This window comes from Fukomys damarensis, unplaced genomic scaffold, assembly GCF_012274545.1.
Source record: "Fukomys damarensis isolate Sample0158 unplaced genomic scaffold, DMR_v1.0_HiC HiC_scaffold_10, whole genome shotgun sequence".
NCBI lineage: Eukaryota > Metazoa > Chordata > Mammalia > Rodentia > Bathyergidae > Fukomys > Fukomys damarensis.
Window position 1 is genome coordinate 11,942,897 of NW_022900922.1, and position 14,021 is coordinate 11,956,917.

The 14,021-nt window shown below is 44.8% G+C and overlaps 1 protein-coding gene across 1 annotated transcript in view; it reads left to right on the forward strand.

Annotated features, from left to right (window-relative positions):
* The first annotated feature begins 3,999 nt into the window (after positions 1-3,999).
* Positions 4,000-14,021, forward strand: part of Nid1 (nidogen 1) — a 63,912-nt gene continuing 53,890 nt past the window's right edge. Inside the window, exons 1-5 of the mRNA XM_010621981.2 lie at positions 4,000-4,012; positions 5,403-5,702; positions 6,930-7,156; positions 10,114-10,472; positions 12,957-13,106. Of these exons, the coding sequence (XP_010620283.1) occupies positions 5,427-5,702; positions 6,930-7,156; positions 10,114-10,472; positions 12,957-13,106 (1,012 nt within the window). The 5' untranslated portion in view covers positions 4,000-4,012; positions 5,403-5,426. The remainder of the gene's footprint in view (positions 4,013-5,402; positions 5,703-6,929; positions 7,157-10,113; positions 10,473-12,956; positions 13,107-14,021) is intronic.

Consider the following 14,021-nt stretch of genomic DNA (forward strand, 5'->3'; position numbering starts at 1 on the left):
CGAGACCCTGTCTAAACACAAGACAATAATAACATTGAAATTATTATTTCTCAATGATTCATCAGATGAGCTTTCTCAAGAACATGTTCAGCCCAGAAGGATTTTGCAGTGTGATCTACGGCAAGCCACGCACGGGGCCAGTAGGAGTTAGGGCATCCGAGTCAGGGTTCTGAGGTGCTAATTGCAAAGGAGAGAGAGAGGGGCGTGGATAGAAAGAAGGAAGTGGTGAGCTCTCCTTGGGAAGTCAGGAACCCTCATGAGGAGGAAAGATCTGTGCACATACTTGTTATCCAGCACAGGCAGGAGGACCACAAATTCAAGTCCTCCTGCGCAATTTAGTGACTTAAGAGATCCTATCGAAAAATGCAAAATAAAAAGGGCTGGGGACTGTAGCTCGGAACTGGTAGAACACCCCTGGGTTTGAGTCCCCCCATCTGCGGTGGGGGACGGGGACTTTGCCAAGGATGCAGCTGAGAAAGGGTTTCCGAGGAGTAGGAGACCATCGATGCAAAAAGTCCTGGGTGTGGGGTTGGCAGACCACCATGGTGAGTCTGGAGAGCTGTAAGCAGTCGAAACTGTTTTTTTTTTTCTAATATATAAATTTCTACTCCAGCCTTCTACTTCCCTTACCAAACTATACTCTCGTCCCATAATCCGTGTAATTAAAAGAAGTTTTCAGTACGTGTTTGCAGCCTGTAATGATTACATTCACTGTGGGGAGTTGGTACCTGTATGACCCATGTAAGTTTTTAACCAGCACAGATATAAGCAGAATTACCTGGTGATGCTGTGTGGTTTATGCTCTGGTTTATCATTGTTTCTTTCTTTCCGGACCCAGGGCACTGTGGGACTGACCCGAAGCCTTGGAACTTTTCATTACCTCTCATTGCTAAGTCTGCCTTTGCCAGCACCTTCTGCATGTTCACTGGCTGCCCAATACTACTCCGGAGTCCCCGGGAGAGGAATGGGGGGAACCCCAGGAAAGGAAGGAATGCTAGGCTGCGGTGGTCTCCCTCGGTTTTGCTTCTGATGCTTGTACTTTTGATGTCAACCCCCATCAGGACCAATGTCGAGGAACTTTTTCCTTGTTTTTTGTGTTTTGTTTGTTTGTTTGTTTGTTTCCTGAGATTTTATTGCTTCAGGTCTACATTTAAGTCTTTCATCTACTCTGAGTTAATTTTTGTGACTGCTGTCATCAGAGGTGCATTTTTCTTCTTTCGTATGGGGATATCTGTATCTTCCCACCGCTGTATATTGAAGAGATTTCCCAACCTTCCCCGTTGTGTGTTCCTGGCATCCTTGTCAAATATCGGTTGGCCCTGTATTCTTATAGATCTATTTCTGGGCTCAACAGTCTGTTTCGTTGGCCTACATGTCTGTGCGTGGTCTGTATGTTCCATATGTCTGTTAACTTTGCTCATAACTTGATTGTGGCAATTGTTTCACTCTTTATTACATATATCAAATTATTATGAGGTCCACCGAAATTTATACACTTTTATTTGTCAATCATACCTCAAAATAGTTGCAAAAGCAAAACAAATCAAAGACAGTAAACCATAGACCCATTCTGAGAGCACTGGTGTGGTCTGATCTACTAAAGCCACCTGCTCTTCTTTGCTAAATGTTAGGTAATCGTGTTCATTGTCTTTTTTAAAATATCAAACTTTTATTATGAAACATCTTCAAACATATCCCAAAATAGAATCATAAAATCAATTCTGTGTACTCATTACCTGACTCCAATAGGTATCAACTTGTGACCAATCTTATTTAATTTACAGCCCCATCTTTTCAACTTTTCCCCTACCCCAAATTGTTTTTTTTTTTGTTTGTTTGTTTGTTTTTGTTTTTTTGAGATGGTCTCATGGGAAGTTCAGGCTGACCTTGAACTCACTATGTAGCCCAGACTGCCTGTCCTGCCTCAGCCCTCCCAAGTGCTAGGATTACAGGCATATACCACCATGCTCAGCAAACGATTTTTTTTGAAGGGGGGACACTGGCAGGCAGGCAGCAGAACCACTGAGCTAAATCCCCAGCCCAGCAAACTATTATTTTAAAGCAAATCTCAAATATTTTGTTTCACTGTAAATATTTCAGAGTATATCTCAAAATACTTTTTTTTTTTTTTTTAGCGATATGGGGGATTGAACTCAGTACCTTGCACTTGCAAGGCAGGCATGGTGCCACTGAACTAAATCCCCATCCCTTTTACAATACTTTTTTGTTTCTTGCTCCAGGGGATGAACTCCGGCCCTTGCACTTGCAAGGCAGGCTGCGGAACCACTGAGCCAAATTTCTGGCCCCACAGTACTTTTTAAAAAGAGCAAAATCACGATCCCATCTAAAAATAATGATTCCTCAATATAATACTCAAATAGCTTCATAAAAAGTTTTATTTTGCTTTTTCATTGATTTTAGTCAGGGTCCAATTAAAGCCCAATTAAATAGAATTTGGCAGATCTCTTGAGGGCTGTGTGTGTGTGTGTTGTATTGGGAACATGACCCTGGGCTCTGCCACTGAGCTACATAATATCTCCAGCCTTCTATTTAAGATTTTTTAAATCTATAGGCTCCCCTCACTGTTTATTTTCCCCTTGCAGTTTCATTATTAAAGAAGCTTGGGGAAAAAAAAAAGAAAGAAACTTGGTAGTTGTCCTTTAGGTGTCCTATATTCTGGATTTTGTAGATCACGTCCCCATGGTGTCATTTAGAATGTTCTTCTGCCTCCTGCATTTCCTGAACACTGAGATCTGCCATCACACTGACAGTGTGGCTTCCTATTTCCCACACTCTGCGCCATGGTAACCCTAGTTACTAATGGGGTAGGGGGAGGACTGCAGGTGCACAGTTCTGGCTCTCTCCTGTCATTCCCACCTGACCTCATCCCCAGGCATCACATCCAAAACAGTCCGGGTGCACAGGCCTCCTGTGTTGGCTCTATGGGAACTGTGATGGACCGATATGGTGAATGCTTATATTTTTAAAAATGTGTTACAGTAAGAGACACATTGCTATGATTCCCTCTCAAAATATCCACCCTTGCTTTGAACAACACACTTATCCCTCTGTCATCCTTGTAACTTTCTGAAGCAGTTCTAGAAGTTGTGTTGTCCTGGCTGCCTCGATGTCCTAAACAAATTCAGAACTCTTACTTTACCTTTCACGGTCATTTTGACTTTGGGGAAGAGCCAGAAGTTGCATACCAACAGATCCAGTGAAAAATATGGATGAGGGAACATTCTAATATTCACTCCCCAGCAATGGAAAAAATCCAATCAAACTCCTAGCCGTTCTGCATATTCCATTTCTTTGCGAAGTCATCTTTCTTCAATCTCAGTGACGGAGTTCAGGGTGCAGCCCATTGACTGAAAAGTAATTTTCCAATAATAATACTAATGAGGATGAAATGACCTTTGTCCATCTAATCATTTGCACTGTTTCATGATGCTTGCATAAAACCCTATTTCTAAGGCATACGTTTTGGGTGAAAATGGAAACATTCCTCTGCCCAGATTCCAATTAATAAAAGATACTGGCAGTGTTTTCAGAATTGTTGAACTGATATACATTTCACTGGGACACGGCTCTTTGAGTCTGAGTTGTCTGTGCGTGGCCTCCTCCGTGTGACTGCTTCCCTCAGCAGCTGGTTTCTGACAACTTCTGGCAGCTGGAGCCGGAGCCGGTTCTCGCGCCCCCGCAGCTGGCTGGGTTGTCTGCTGGGGTCTGGCGGCTTGCCTGACTCCCTTCCTTGCCACCTGGCAGTGGATTTCAGATAAGTCTTACTGGCCAGCTGATCCTGGAAAATATGCCATGGGAGGAGTTAACAGCCCATGAAGTTTGCAAAAAAGAGAGGGTTTTCATAAACCCACAGTTAACTCCCAAAGCGCTGGTTCCTTTCCCTGCCAGGGCTTGAAGGGGCTCCACCATTCTGAACTCGGTCACCAGCTTCTGAGCAGGTATATTTTACTCTGTCGGCTCCTCGCCAACCCCTGTCCGCCGGGATTATAAGGTGAGGCTGTGGTAGGCGAACAAGCCCCAAGCAGCCTGAGCTGCTGAGCAGCTCTATAACAGCTAGGTTTCCAACCTACAGCCTCTTTAAAGAGTAAAATAAGGGGATGTTTGGGAAATCCTTCCCATATGATTAGAAAATTTAAACAATTTTTTTTGTGTGTTTTTGAGATAAGGTCTCCTGTTAACTAAACTGGGCTACAACTCATGATCCTCAAGCAGTTGTCTCTCAAGCAGCTGGGATTATAGGCCTGTGCCACTGTACCCAGTCACAGATTCTTCTTGAGATGGGGTCTTGCTGTTCGTTCTTGTTATTCATGTTGGCCTTATACATACTGTGTAAACCAGGCTGGCTTTGAACTCATGGCAACCCTCCTTCCTCAGCCTCCAGAGTGCTGGGATATTTAACTTCACTGGTGTGGTTTTGCAGCAGGTCCAGATGACCCACACTACCAAGGGGCTGTTTGCCGTGGGACCTCAGTGGCCTGTTTCTTGTTTTCCAAACAGTGTGGGTTTTAGCAGAGTGAGAAAATTGGTGATGTCCCATGCGAAGGCAGAGATGATCTCAAGAAACCTGTGCATGCACTGATTGAGATGACCAGCTTCAGAGTTGGGTTCTCTGTGTTTGAATCCACTAATTACTTTGTGATTTTGTGGGTTTTGTTTGTTTGTTTGTGTTTTGTTTTTTGAGACGGGGTCTCCCTATGTAGCCCAGGCTGGCCTAGAACTTGCATCAGTCATCCTGCCACAGCCTTCTGAGTGCTGGGATTATAGGTGTGCATCACCATGCCCAGCTCTCACTTGGTGACTTTGGACAAACTGATTAAGTTAGCTAATTTTCCCTACCAGAAAAATATAAATTTTAGTAGTACCTGGCCTTCTGGGGTCCTTCAGAAGATTGGATGCTAGTCAGATGCCTGGACCGTGATAAACAGTACCTACATGTTAGCCATCATTCTAACTAAATCTGTCCCACTAATTGGCGAGACTGTGATGCCCAATGTGGATTTACTTCTGGGCACATTATTGTGCCCTTATCTGTTTGTGTCACCCTTCACCTTCTCGATTGCCAGTCCCTTGAAGGCAGGGCCCGGGGTCCTACTCATGGATGTCCACACATAATTTGTACTTGCTCCATCTGTGGGGAGAATCAGTAAGATTTAAACAGTGCTGTACATTAGGGTCATGCTCGGCATCAAAGCGCTTTATGCCTGTCATTTCACGTGGGATCAGGAGGAAACATAAAAGTCTTGCAGCCTGAGACACCTGGCCAAGCTTCCTCGCCTGGCACACGGCAGTCACAACTAGTAGTGTGGGTCCCTGTGACAGCTCACCCCTTGGAGGACGAAGCACTTTCTGCACTCCCTTTAACCACACTTGGTTTCGTACAGGTCACCACAAATGGTATCATTGCCATGAGCAAGCCTCCTGCCAAAGAATCTCATCCCGGGCTCTTCCCGCCCACCTTCGGTGCAGTGGCACCTTTCCTGGCAGACTTGGACACGACTGATGGCCTTGGGAAAGTGTATTATCGAGAAGACCCGTCTCCCTCAGCCACTCAGCTGGCAGCACAGTATGTCCAGAGGGGCTTCCCAGAAGTCTCTTTCCAGCCCATCAGTGTGGTGGTGGTCACCTGGGACTCGGTGGCCCCCTACCAAGCACCCAGCGGGAACCCTGCCCAGAGAGGCCAGGTAAGCATTGCCTAAGCATAAGTACAAACAGTGTGACATGCTGATTTTATGCTCCGCTCTCCTGGTATAGGCAACTCTTCTGGGCACCATCCTTCTGTTATTGATCAAGACAGGAGATCTAAAGTAAAATAGTCATGGCAGGTACACAGCTTTCAAAAGCTCTATAAGGACAGATAAATGTGTGTTTCTGTGGTGATCAGATGTAAACAAAGCCAGTTCCCGAGAAGATGACTACATGGCAAAAATAGGACTGGTACCTGGCCGCCAGCCCGTGTGTTTCCTCAAGTGGCAGGGAGCAGGAAGCTAGCTTCTAATAGAGAAGTTATTACACCAGTGCGATTGAAAGGTACGGTGTGTCTAAAGAAAAACCATGTCGCCGTAAAAGCCACATTGCTGTTAACCTCCCCCGTATTCCTCTTTACTTTAAACACACCCCTCCCATCATTCTTGCCACTTTCTGGAGCAGTTCTAGAAGTCTTCTTTCCTGCGTGTCTTTAGGGGATGTGCTCAGAAGCACAGCAAATGCTGCTGCCAGGTGCCGTCCAACACAACAGAAAGTCAGGATCATACAAAGCGTGACGGTGTGTCCTCACCGATCTTATTTATTCACCACGTCTGGCATCATACCACTTCTGACTCCTCCCAAAAGTTAAGGGACCATCAGAAGGAAATGTTTTATTATTATTATTATTAATTATTATTATTTTGGTACCCGGGATCGAACTCGGGGCCCTTGCGCTTGCCAGGCAGGCAGCAGAACCACTGAGCCAAATCCCTGGCCCCTAAAGGTAAATGTTTTTTGACATTGTTCGGGACATCGCAGCAGCCACAACAGCACAACTAAAGACACTCACAAAAGAGGACTTCCAGAACTGCTTCAGAAAGCAGAAGAATGATGGGAAAACTGAGTTCAAAGTGCACACGGCGGGGGCGGGGGGATTTTGAGGAGGATTATTGGCAGTATGTCTTGTAACTGTAATAAATTGAAAAAAATTTTAAATATCCACCGTATTTTTTATCACACCTTGTATATTCGTTAAATAATTGGGAGACCATATGTTGACAGTCTTGGAGGTAGTGTAGTAGAGTATACTGGAATATGTGATCCTTTCGGCAGAAGATGCTGCCGTCTGCCAATGGTACTTTTTATATATAGTCTGGGGAATGGCACATTTTTATATCCATACATGTGTTGCTGGGTAACTGGACTTTAATTCACCTTCACAGAGAAACACGTTTCAGGCTGTTCTGGCCTCCTCAGATGCCAGCACCTACGCCATTTTCCTATACCCCAAAGGTGGCCTGCAGTTCTATACGACGTTCTCCAAGAAGGATGAGAGCCAAGTACCCGCTACAGTTGCTTTTAGCCAAGGTTTAGTGGGATTCTTTTTGAAGAGTGACGGTGCATACAATATATTTGCTAATGACAGCAAGTCACTGGAAAACTTGACCAGGTATGCTTTCTGTACTCCTTGGTAGATGCTCTTTCTAATTGGTTTATTATTTTATTCTTTTACCAAGGAAAATGTAATAGGCATTATAGGTCATTACCTAACAAGATCCCACGGATTTAAATTTTGTTTCTAGTTAGGTATTGCAGGTTTCTTTTGGCTTTTGGTTTTGTGAGACAGGGGCTCCCTGTGTAGTTCAGGCTGGACTGGAACTCACTATAGAGCCCAGCCTGACCTTAATCACATGGCAGTCCTGCCTTACCATCCTAAGAGTTAGGATTTTTGTTTGTTTTTGTTTTGTGGTGCTGGGGATGGAACCCAGGGCCTCTTGCATGATAGGCACAGTGCTCTGCCACTGAGTTGTATCTCTAGCCTTGTAGATAACATGTCACATTAGGATATACTGTTTCTCTAATGAGTGTAAGGGAACACACTCAGACTGAACAGGTAAGCTTTTTTTTAACATATCATCCTCATTTAAAGCAGTTTTTACCATGACCTCTGTAAATATGAAGACGGGGGTAAAGATCATGCAAGTTTATCTTCTTGCAAGAAACCAGAGGCTAGAAAAACCGTTTTGTCTACACACTAGCCCAGAGGGAAATCTTACAACTTGACTATTGCCCAGTGCAACCATGTTCTCAGGCTGTGTTGTAGGTTTGGCAAAAGGAGGGGAAGCCTAGACTAGTTTCTTTTTTAAATTAAAATTTTTCATTTCCCATCAGTCTTTAAGAAACAAAGAATGGTCTCTGCTCATTTCATATTGTCAAATCTAGCCTAAAATGTCTCTGCCCTTGGCCAAGTAGTATGCTGGCAAATCCTTGACATCTAGTTTTAAGATGGCAGGAGCCCTTGCTTTTTTTTTGTGATGTAAATATTCTTGCCTTGATCAAATTCAAGCTGTTAATATCATATCACTCACAGTTATGAAAAGATACACTGTTAGATTTTTTTTCTTCTCACCATAAAGACATAATACAGTTAAAAAACTTCAAGAACACAGATGTTAGTAAAATTATGAGGAGATGAGTTTTTGAACATTTTCTGCCTTTTAAAATATATAATTTAGTTGAGCATGGTGGTGCATGCCTATAAACCCACCAGTTGGGATACTGAGGCCGAAGGATCTTCATGAGTTTGATGCCAGCCTGGGTTACATAGTGAGTTCAAGGCTAGCCTGAACTACATAGGGAGACCTAGTCTTAAGAAACCAAAAAAATTTTTATTTGATTATAAGTTTATGTAACTTAACTTTTTAATAATGTTTGTGCTGGCTGTAGTGGCGCACATCTGTAATCCCAGCCCTCAGGAAGCTGAGGCAAGAGGATTGCTGTGAGTTTGAGGCTGGCCTGGGCTACAAAGTGAGTTCAAGGCCAGCCTGAACTGAATATCAAAACCCTGCCTCAAAAGGACAAAAAAAGAAAAAAAAGTTTGTGTTTAATAATGGATTTAGAAAATTCCTAAAACTTCATTGTGTAATCTGGTCATTTTATGCAATTTTGGTTTACTTACCTTCTGATCACTGATGCATAAGAGTATTAAAAATGAAAGTTGGGGATTAAACTCAGGGGTAGAACATTTGCACCAAATATGAGGCACTGGATTTGATCAGCAGCACAAAATAAAACAAACAAAAACAGAGCATTAAAAATGGTGAGCAGGACTGGGGATTTAGCTCAGTGGCACTGTGCCTGCCTCAGAAGCACTAGGTCCTCAGCTCGATTTCTGGTACCAAAAAAAAAAAGGTGAACAAATAGAGAAGAGATACGGTTATTCTGTTGTGTTTTATAATTATAAAGTGCCTTTGTATTTTGAAACTCATTTGCTTTTCACTACAGCATACCCCTTGAACACAAAAGGGTGAACTGAGGCATCTCCAATCTACCTATCCAATGGGGTTGGGGCTTTTAATTAATCATACCTGCACTTTTTCCTCTCAGCTCTCCTGACACCAAATGTGTGCAATTTTCCCCTTCACACCAGCCTACTACTGGCCAGTTCTCTGGGTGCTGGCTGAGTGCCTTGTGATTCAGTTCAATTCTGGCGGTAACTACCTGAAGTTAATGTAAACCCCACAGGTACAGACACAACCACACTGCTCCCACCCCCAGATGCCATGGGGCAAAGCCCTATGATTCCACCTGTCCTGAACACCTGGCTCTATTTCAGAGGTCTCCTTAACTCTCTCTGTCCTCAGGTTCAGACACTTGCTAGAAAGGCTCTCAAAACCCAGAAAGGACACACCTCTGGGACAGCCAAAAGGAAAAGTGCCAGACAAGGCATGGAGGCGGGGTGCCGACTCCCATGCCCCACCCCTCTTTCTTGACCTGCCAGAACCTCCCTGTGGTCTCCAACCTTACCATGTAGGGTTTTTATGGCACTCTCATTAAGTACATTGATTGGTTAAATCATTGGTCACTGGTGTTTGATTCAGTCTCCAGCTGGTCTTCCTTCCCTGGAGGTGGGAAACCCGAACCTTCCAACATCTGGTCTTGACAAGGCCTCGGTAGCCAACAACCCCTGATCTGAGGGTATCAAGCCCTCCTATACCCTAGTAGGCCCATTGGCATATAAAACCCACTTTTATCACTTCGGAAATTTCAAAGGTTTGAGCAGCAAGACCACCTGTGTATTTTCTGTTTTGTCCACTCTGCTAGGGAAAGAACAGTAAAGAGAAAGATTGCAGGCCCTTGAGCTCGTAAGGTAGGATAGATTCCCTAAGTCCTGAGAGTGTCCTGAAGCCCTCCTCATGAATGCCGGGTTTACCAAATTGCCCTGTGCCGTCTGAGCTCTGTGACAGCCCGGCAAGATGGCCACTGCCCTCCTGCGCTCTAGCACCCGGCTGCAGTTGGACAGATGATCACAGGCGTGGATTTCAGATCCACATGGATCCCGAGGGCTCCTCCTGGTGGTAAGAGAGTCTGCAGGCCAGTTTTTCAAGAAGGCTTCCTTTCCCCTAGGAGCAGCAACTCTGGGCACCAGGGCGTTTGGGTATTTGAGATTGGGAGTCCGGCCACTGCTGAAGGTGTGGTTCAGGCGGAGGTGAATCTTGGACCTGACAATGGAGCAGACTATGAAGGGGAAGTCGAAGATTATGACCAGATGACCACTCACTTTGGCCTGGAGGATGCAGCAACCTCATCTTTGCCCTTCAAGATTACAAAAAGGGAAGACATTGAGGCATATGATGTGCCCCGTGCTCTCTCTCCACGCCACGAGGCTACCGAGGGGTCCAGATCTTTCCAATTGCCAGTGGAGAAGTTTCCCCAGCAACAAACCCAGGTTATAGATGTGGATGAAGTGGAGGAAACAGGAGTGGGTAAGACTTTTAAATTGCAGTTTGCTGGTGATGTCTTTGGACAGTTGGCTGTCCAGGCAGGAGTATCCTTACCTGTGTGCATTGTGTGGTAGGTCGTAAGGATGAGAGCTTTGGGAGGCAGGGGCTGAGAGCTCACAGCTGTGGAACATGGGTGTGTAGGCCTGGTGGTTTGGTAGCAGTTTGGTATCCTTTGGGATTAGGACTGTGGTTCTGGAGCTGGGGTGTGTCCTCTCTCAAGATTCCTTGTATTCCATTCTGTCTGTTTTAAAGAGAAACATACTTTAGAATTATTTTGAAAGTCAACGTTTATTATTTGTGACTCCTGAGACCAGAAATGTATTCATCCAGCTGAAAAAACATTTTAGAAGTTATTTTGGCTATTTCTGCCGCTTATCTTTGACATTTATTTCCTCTTGGTTTTGGAATTAGAATGGCTGATTAATTTTCCTCCATGGTTCCATCAGTTTTGGAGCTAATTTCTGAAGATTAAAAAATAGAAAATAATCAGATTCCCCTATGAAAAACAGTTTTATAGATATTTTCTAGTCAACCATTATGTACTGGGCTTTTCCTACATTTTGAGAAAAAATAGTTTGAGCATGCTTTAACTTGCCTCATAAGAGATGTTCAAATTAAAGTGCGTTCATTAATTTTTCCTCTTGAGGTTTCCATTAAAATCCACCCCTTACTGGAGATTGAGCACAGCGCTTCTCACACACAAGATAAGTGCTCTACCACTTGGTACATCCTTAGTCCTTTTGCTTTATTTTTATTTTTAAATTTTGAGGCAGGGTCTTGCTAAGTTGCCCAGGCTGGCCTTGAACTTTCAGTCCTGCTTCAGCTTCCTGAGTAGCTGGGATTTTAGGTGTGCAGCACCATACCTGAAACAAGTTTTCTATAAACTTTTTACTGCTTCTGCTAAGACGTTATCCTAAGACCCCCAGAGAAGAAGTCTATGTCCATTCCACACTAGTCGCTCAGTTTTATTTCTTGTTTCTTGTTCTGATATTTCTCACAGCAGCGGTCAGAAGAGCTTTTTCTTAACAAATACCCCAGACAGTCGGCATGACTCTGCTCACTGGGTAGTGTGTGCTGTCACTTCTGAGGCACAGAAGCAGAGAGGCTGCCACTTGGTGGAAGATGAGGACATAGACCCCCCTGCCTCAGCCTCTCCCCAACCCCAGTACACACTGTGCCCTGGATTCTGAGGTGAAGCCCATGTCTCTCAGTGTGTGGCACTCTGCTGCAGGTTGCAGAGCCATCTCCCCCCAGTGCTGGGTGTATTTACCCGTAGATGTTGAATTTGGAGTCTCATCTTATTTCCACCCTTTCTAGATATCTCTGAAAATCTTATTTGTGAAACTACCACATTTAAATGAAACTGTAATTAGCCCCAACAACATATAGCAGTATGCTACTTGATACTGAAAAATGCCTAGATTTGAATTCAGAATGTGTCTGTGCCAGCTGTTTTTCTGCCCTTGTATCCCAGTCATTCTGCTGTATTTATTAGAAAGGTCAGCCTTCTGTGGCTAGCGGCACATTCCTGGTGTTATCTGATTGGTCACCCTCAGATATGCAGGCCATGGTAGACTTGTTAAGAGCTGGGGCTTCTGCGTTCAGCAGAACACTCTCAGTGCCACACACCATCCGTATCCACACTGGAAATTCCCTGCAGAGGGTGTAGGACTGATAGAGTCTGCCTCTCTTTAACTTTGCTTTCATCTTTACTCGTAATGTCAATTACAAGCAGGATCGCTATCCCCTCAAAAGAGTTCATCTTGCTTGTGCTTTTGAACTTCATTCCAAATTAATTTGCTTTGAATCATTAAATTTAATGGGTTAGCTCATGATTCTAATAAAGTGAACCTGGGAGGTGGAAATTTAAACTAGGGAGAGATTACTTTTGATTCTTGGGTGAAAGGCCTTTAGACCAGGTGTGACGGAGGCCGGCCAGAAGGATGACGTCTCATCAGCTTTTGACTTTCAAAGCGTCTCAGTCTTTCCCTAGGGAAAAGGGAAGGGTTAACATTTAAACAAAAATTTAAGGTTGTTCAAATAGCACATTTTATGCTATATATATTTTAACACAGTAGCAGGAAATACCAAAAAGAACGTACATTTGAAGTTTCCCCCAAATGTGAAGCCGATTCTTCTGACCACATTGTATGGATGTCATTGTCAGGTTGATGTTGGATGGCAGTCGCCTAATGTTGGTTCGGTGACCCTGAGGACCCTGGGTGGTAGCAGTTTTTAGTGGCTCACACTTGTCATTTCTCGTCCCGTTGGACCCATTTGCCCCAGCGGTCTGAATAGCGCAGCTGTATCACTGTGTCAGGAGACGTCTGCAGTGGGCTCTCATCTTCTGTGATGAGCCAGGTGCTCCAGGCTCCAGGCAGATTCAAGTCCTCCAGGGACTCTGGCCAGACCCTGGCCTGGGGTGCTGTGAAGTCCCAACAATGTGTCTTTGTTCTCTCCCGACAGTGTTTAGCTACACCACGGATTCCCAGCAGACGTGCGCCAACAATAGACACCAGTGCTCAGTGCACGCAGAGTGCAGAGACTACAACACGGGCTTCTGCTGCAGCTGTGTGGCTGGCTACACGGGCAACGGCAGGCAGTGCGTCGCAGAAGGTAATTGGCGCCCATGTGTTCTGTTTGTGGAGAGGAAAGAGCGAATGTTTTGTCCTGGTGTTTGTTTAGAAGTGTGGCCTTTGCCCAGACCTCGGCATGTGCAGTTTTTGGTGGAGTTTCATCCGGTCTCTTGCTGCTTGTTCTTCTCTGATGAGTGTTCCTGGGGAATATACATTTTTCCAGTTTGGTCAAGTCTTCCTTCCTAGTGTTTTGCCTTTGCTAAGGTGATGAGCATTGGGAGCCATTTTCACAGCAGCCCGGGCACATTTTGAAATCATGCAGTCTGAACCAGGGACTGTACCTGCCCCTTGTTCTTCTCAGTTTTCTTTAAACCCCTTCCACGTCTTTGTCCGTGGTGTCTCTGCAGTTGTATGTGGCAGACCTGACTATCTTAATGGTCATGAAGCAGGACCACAGAAGGCTGTCTTATGAGTCTGCAGTGGGTCAGATTTTTATTCCCACCACCCTTCCTCCTCGTTCCTGTTTCTTTGCGCCTCTGAAATCAGAGCATGGCAGTGCTGGAGCTCGAGGGCTAATCCCACTGTGGGGCCCACTCCCAAGCCCCTCTGATGGGCTGAGGTCAGCTCTCAGCCCTGCCCCCCAACAGACCAGTCCGCCTCGAGGCTCTCAGGGGGCACATCTGAGATCCTGGTGACAGTTCACTCAGAGTGAGACCTCTGGGGCCACAGCAGAATCAGAAAGAACAAAGCCCGCACCACTGAGTCTTCGTCTCTCATGCGCCACCGGATTGTCTTACTTGTCTCAGGGCCCTTTCTTTGTGTGCTTAATGAGGAATTTAAATTGCTTGTAAACTTCGATTAAATAAAACCCAGTTGGAGTGCTGTGTCCCAGATTCCTTGCTATAATTATCATTCAGTTATTTTAATTTGCTAAAAGCAAAAAAAAAAAAAAAAA